Source organism: Chinchilla lanigera, unplaced genomic scaffold, assembly GCF_000276665.1.
Source record: "Chinchilla lanigera isolate Chin_1 unplaced genomic scaffold, ChiLan1.0 scaffold00124, whole genome shotgun sequence".
Taxonomy (NCBI): Eukaryota; Metazoa; Chordata; class Mammalia; order Rodentia; family Chinchillidae; genus Chinchilla; species Chinchilla lanigera.
This window is the reverse complement of record NW_004955525.1, coordinates 2615551-2621844: the sequence shown is the minus strand read 5'-3', so window position 1 is coordinate 2621844 and position 6294 is coordinate 2615551. Positions and strand designations below refer to the sequence as shown.

The window sequence follows — 6294 nt, the reverse complement described above, 5'->3', positions numbered from 1 at the left end:
AAAACTGGGAAATACACATTCTCTGTGAAAGGAAGAAGGTTAGTTTATTCTTCCAAAAATTAATAGTTCATACATACTAATGTAACACATCATAATGTACTTTTAACTTCACAACATTCATAATATTCAGCTGAGCAGTCTTTTCCAGTTTTGTCTTTCTCACAGTCAAATTAACCATAGTTATTATGAAAGTTTTTAAGACACACAAATGTGCAGGAAGTGTTGGGCATATGCTGCACTTTTCAAAAGTATCAGTGACATAAAACAGATACAGAAAACTGTAGGAACGTTCAAGACTCAAGGAGTATGTACAGACATAGCAATGAAGAACAATATACCTGATCCTAGCCAGAATCTTTTATAAGAGGTATTAAAACACTAAAAGCATGATTATCAATTGAAAAAATGAATTCAGATATATTACTAAATTAGATATAACAACTATATCAATGTAAATCTATCTATCTATCTATTTATATATGATAAACCAATAGATGATCTTCCATCTGCCCTCCATCCCTGTTCTGCCCTGAGCTCTTCAAAAGTCAAATTGGATTTAATTCCAAACATAATTTCTGAAGTCTTTTTATCTTCAGAAAACAAATTTGCCATAACAATATAAAGATAGTTTTAAAATATTTTGTGAATATAAAATTTGCTAAAATTATCTATACAGAGGTTACGTGTCTTGAGAAATATATATGCAATTAAGTAAGGTTCATAATGTGTGTGTCTCACTTTCAAAGATATATCTAGAGAGAAGGCAAAGTGGAGGATAATGAAAAGAGAAGGTGACTTCGAGTGAGATGTAGAGAATAATTCATGACACTCGTTTTATTTGGTTTTGTAAGTTGGAGGCCCTACTTGCCAGTGCAGAGAGCAAGCGCTATATGAGATATTTGGCAGCCAGCCCCACCTTCCATGCCGGCCCTCTTTTTGCCCTGCCCCCAACCCGCCTGCGTCAGTCCCCGCCTACTCATGAGGAAATCTGCGGTCTCTGTTACATCACCTACCAAATGCTCAACCGTGTGAGTGCCTGGCTTGAAGGACCAGAGACAGCGGCGGGCTGCACCAGGCAGGAGGTCTGGGCGCTCCCAGCGGAGAACTCTAAACAGGTCGCCTCCTGGGCCACAATGGAGTCTCAAAATCCCTAAATTTCATTGGTTGCAGAGGCCTAGAGCAACAGGTGTCCACCAGCACCCCAGGTGAAGTCTATCATCTGACACTGCCTTCTACCGCCCTCTCCTCTCAGCGGACATTCCTGGTATTCCCTACAACCAGAGAAGGAGTCCTCACCCCAAGCACCGGTCGATTTGGAATCGCGCTGCTGCTCCTTGGCATCCAACATTAACGGTGCCCTGTGCCAGCTGCGTGGCACTGTGACAAATTTTCGGCACCAATAGTGGAGGACAATGGCTCTAAAGCGGATTCAGAAGGAGCTCATCGATCTTGCTCATGACCCCCCAGCCCACTGCTCTGCGGGACCTGTAGGAGAAGACTTGTTTCTGTGGCAAGCGACCATCATGGGTCCCAATGATAGCCCATACCAGGGCGGGGTGTTTTACTTAACCATCCAATTTACTTCTGATTACCCGATCAAACCACCTAAGGTAGTATTCACGACCCAAATTTATCATCCAAATATTAATAGAAATGGAAAAATCTGTCTAGATATCCTCAAGAGCCAGTGGTCACCAGCGCTCACAGTTTCCAAACTGCTTTTGTCTATCTGCTCCATGTTGTGCGATCCCAACCCGGACGATCCTTTGGTGCCCGAGATTGCCAATCTCTACCTAAAGGATAGAAAAGAGTATGAGAGAAGAGCTAGAGAATGGACTGCGAAGTATGCCATGTAAGAATTCTTAATTGAATTCGTTTGCCAAAATAATAAAGGCAAAATTGGCAGTTCAGTTAATTAGTTGTCTCTTCATTACTTTATTTTAAGATACATCTTCCCCAACGTTGTGGGTACATATTGCACATGTTTCCTACTAGGGTATAGATGGGGGACTGGATGAGTGAGTGAGGGGAGTTTGGATGGCTGGTGAGAGGGGGGAGGGCAAATTGGGTTGGAGATCCCTGGGATTAGGAGGGAATGAAAGCAACATTGTTTTAATTTAGTTTGAAGTGAAGGATTTCTTTATTGATTTAGGATTTGAAAACAAAGCAAGGACAAAAGCAGGTGGTGGCTTTGGACTAAAGAAAAATTTCACTCATTCGTGGGAATATTTTTAATGAACAGTCTTCTGGAGCTGCCAATAAGTAGGAAAACCTGAGTGAAGATTACAATGCTAGTTAAGGACCTAGTTTACTTTGCAGCACCTGCATTTTTAGATGTGTTGGTTTGAACCAAGAGTCGTGTTCACACATATCCTCTATTTTGAAGTCCCTGATTCACCAAAACATGAAATCCATCAAGAGTTTTTACAAGTAAAATATTTAATTTCCAGTTTTCTACACCTGCCACCTCTTGCATCTCTTCTGCTTTCTGTGTTCTCTCTCCCACGATCCATGCTAGCTGTGACATGTGAAAGACCAGTCCCATGCCTGGAAAAGGAATTTACTGATAGCCAGGGAATATAGAAAAGTTTAAAGTTTATTTGTATACTTGAAGAGAGTAGGAGTCCCCAGAGAAGACCACTCCATCAATGTGTAAAAGGTTCACCATTTTAGCTTTAATTGTACTGTGAAAATGAGATCTGTAAACTTCATCCCAGGAAAGTTTCATCAATTCATGGTGCTTAATAGAAGTACCATCCACGTTGATTCTAAAGACAGCCACTTTTTGAAGATTGATGCAATGTGTTTTACAGGGGCCAATCTCCTTGCCATTGCTAGAAACAGTCCTTCTAGGCAAAGTTAATTTAAAAATTGTGTAAATATTTGGTCAAGAGGACTGGAAAGCTAGTGTTCAAGTGAATCAGAATCAAATATATTTGTGCTTAAAAAGGATGTTTTCCACTCTAGTCGGACAAGAGAAGGGATGGTACTTCTTAAGACATGATAAGAAATTAGACCATGTAATGCTGTATGTGGATTTTTCTCTATAGTTTACAAGGTGAAAATTTCATGTTCTACTGTGGACTCATCCCTCAGTTGCACTGCAACCTTTAAAGAAACAATAGTAATATAAGCATGATTACCCACACTGCCTGTTGGGCTGTAGATGGCTTCTCAAGATTCAAATTTGTCTTATTTACTCACGTATATTTTAAGGTCTAGCTTGCAACCCCATTGATTATCCTGTCACATTTTTAGTGGAAGGTGGAAAAGTAACATGGACTTCTGAGTTAGAGGCAATGGGCTTGATTAGTCATGAAACAACAAGCATCATAGGCCTCATTCATGTCACTTGCCTTTGCCTGCTACATCCTGAGGAAGAGGTGTGGAGCACACCAAGCAGGTGATACACCCACAGTGGGTTTGTGTCATAGCTTAGCAACCTCAGTTTTTAGGGACTGCTAATAAGCATGCTCAAACTTTGTCCCAGAAGGAGGTATTGTTATTAATCTGGTCATGAAACAAGCACATGTACCCTCTTCCCTGGAGGGACCCATTTCTTCAAAGGCTATTTGCTACATAAATATATCAGAATAATGCTGCTTTGTTTCATTAGATTTTTAATCTTTAAAATGAAAATAGAGGGGTTGGGCGTTTAGATCAGCGGCACAGTGCCGGCCTGGCAAGCACAAGGTCGTGAGTTTGATTCCCAGTACCAGAAAAAAAACAAAAGAAAGAAAGAAAGAAAGAAAAAAGAAAAAAGAAAAAAGAAAAAAAAGAAAATACATTCAATATGACACTGAACTTTCAATAATCGCCTTTTATCTACATCAGTAACGACCAGGAAATACATCTGTAACAATATTTACACTATTTAAATGTTAAAACGTCTTTAATAGTGCAAGATAAATGTTGCCACATGTACAGAAATATAATACAGAATTGTAGCAATATGTTTTACTTACTTGGATCTATCTGCTTCAAAAGTTAAAAACAAATTTAGGAAAGTTCATGTGTATATTTAAAAATCCCAGTTTTCCTTATAGAACTTATTAATTCAGAAATGTCTAACCTAATAAGTAGATTATTACTAACATTACCCTTAAGGCAATGTGGTAATCTACTGTTTTTAAGGAGCAGGGAGATGTTGTGATCTGAATGTTCCTGCTTGTTGATGTGCTGAGGGCTAATGACCATTGCAGTACTACTAGGTATTGGGGTGTTTGAAAGTTAAATCATGTGAATACATCTCTCATAGACAAAATAAAGACAATTACAAAAGTACTTGAAGAGTGGGTTCACTCCTTCTGTTCTTCCCCAGAAACCTCAAACACTTACATGTATTTTACAGCTTAAGTGCATTTCCCACATAAAGCTTTTTCCCTCTTTAAGTTTATATGAGGACACAAAACTCTCTTTAGTCATTCCCCTTACTCACAACATTTCCTTGTGAGGCTGTAGCAAGTGCAAGCAAGCTTTCCCCATGCCTGCATAGTGATCTTGCATTTTTCAGCATTGAAAACAGTAAGAAATTATTTTTATTATACATGAATTTTCCAGTCTCTAGAGTTTTGATAGGGCAGCACAAAAGGGCTAAGGATCTTTCAGTATAAGACATAAAAGTAACAATGTGTTAATATTTTAAAATGCTTCTCAAAATGAGACTAGAAATTTAGAAAATTTTATTTTTGTATCAAAGATGCTAATGCTTCAGACCCAAAAGTTTCTTTTACCTATGTCTCCAAACAATGCTGTCAAACAGGAATGCCCTGTATCTAGACTACGCAATAGAGTAGCTACTAGCCAGGTGTAACTAACTATTTATTGACCCCTTGCTATTTTGTTAGCATAAACAAGCAACTGCTTATTTCATTTACTTAATTTTCATGAATTTGAAATTAATATTAATAAATTTGAATTAATTACATTAAAACAGTCACCAAGTGGTTACTATACCATAAAATTGCATCATAAGGTAAGAAATATGTATAGCTCTTTGGGTATGTGCAATTTTTTATTAGTACACATTTCCAGTACATGAAGCTTACACTGACCTTAGAGAGTAGGTGCATGCAGATGATACAACTGGATTCATTTTATTTCCTTTCCCTTCCCTACTCACCTTCCTCTCCTTGAGTATAAATCTCCCTTCCTCTTCTTTATTATTGTTGTTATTATAGTTATTTTTAGTTTGCTTTATGATGTATAATGCTTATATTGCTTTCGTGTATAGAATACATGTACATGATACATTTTAATATTTTATTTATTTATTTTTACTTTAAAGAGACTAGTAAATGAGAAACAAAGAAATCGAACAGTAGCAGCATACCATTATCGCTAACATAAACAAATCAAAGCAAGAACATTCAAAGTGATACAGAATCTCAAGACAAAATAATACCAGTCAACTTTGATTGTTACATTACATATCACTACCCTCAACCACAAAATTCCCCATCCCCTACCCTTACCCTTGGTCTCCTGTACCATCCCATTTGCAAATGATCTGTCTACCTGTATCCATCTATCAGTCCCTTTCTTTGCTCTGAATTTATATTTTTCTTACTCAAAGGAGAGATACAACACATTATTGAAGCTTGTGATTCTGATTTATTTTACTTAGCATTATTTTCCAGATGTATCCATTTTCCTACAAATGTCTCCAATTTATCCTTTTTTAGAGCCAAGTAGTATTCCATTATGTATAGATACAACATTTTCTTTGTCTATTTGTCAGTTGATGGACATTATGTTTCTTTATTATTATTGCAATGTCCATTAGTAAGCTTGTTATGTGTATATCATTTTAATATGATGTCTTTAGCTCTCTTCGAAATATACCTAAAAGGGGAATAGCTAAGTCAAATGCAATTTATAAATTGTGCTAGTTGAGAAATCTCAGCACAGATTTCCACAGTTGTTGGACTAGTTTACATTCCCGTCATCAAAACTGGAGTTTTCTAAATGCCATTTCTTCTGTATTTGTTATTATTTGATTTCTTGATGATTGAAATTCTTTGTTGCATGAGATGAAACCTTAGCATTATTTTAATTTACATTTCTCTCATGCTCAGTACATTTGAACATTTTTCATATTTTTTTGGCTATTTTTACTTCTTCAGAGAAGTGTGTACTCACTTCATTTGTCCATTTTCTGCTTGGGTCATTTATTTGGGGTGGTCAAATTTTTGTAGTTTTTTTAATATTCTAATATTGGTCATCTATCTGAAGAATAGCAGGCAAATTTTTTTTTTCCATTTTATAGGTTGTGACTTTCCTCTACTGATCAAT

General features: G+C 36.9%; 1 protein-coding gene across 1 annotated transcript; it reads left to right on the top strand.

Annotated features, from left to right (window-relative positions):
* Positions 1–868: 868 nt before the first annotated feature.
* On the top strand, positions 869–1897 carry LOC102021700 (ubiquitin-conjugating enzyme E2 D4-like). Its single transcript, XM_005409736.1, has one exon. It carries the CDS (start codon positions 1413–1415, stop codon positions 1854–1856), a length of 444 nt encoding a protein of 147 aa, XP_005409793.1. The 5' UTR covers positions 869–1412; the 3' UTR covers positions 1857–1897.
* The last annotated feature ends 4397 nt before the right edge of the window (positions 1898–6294 follow it).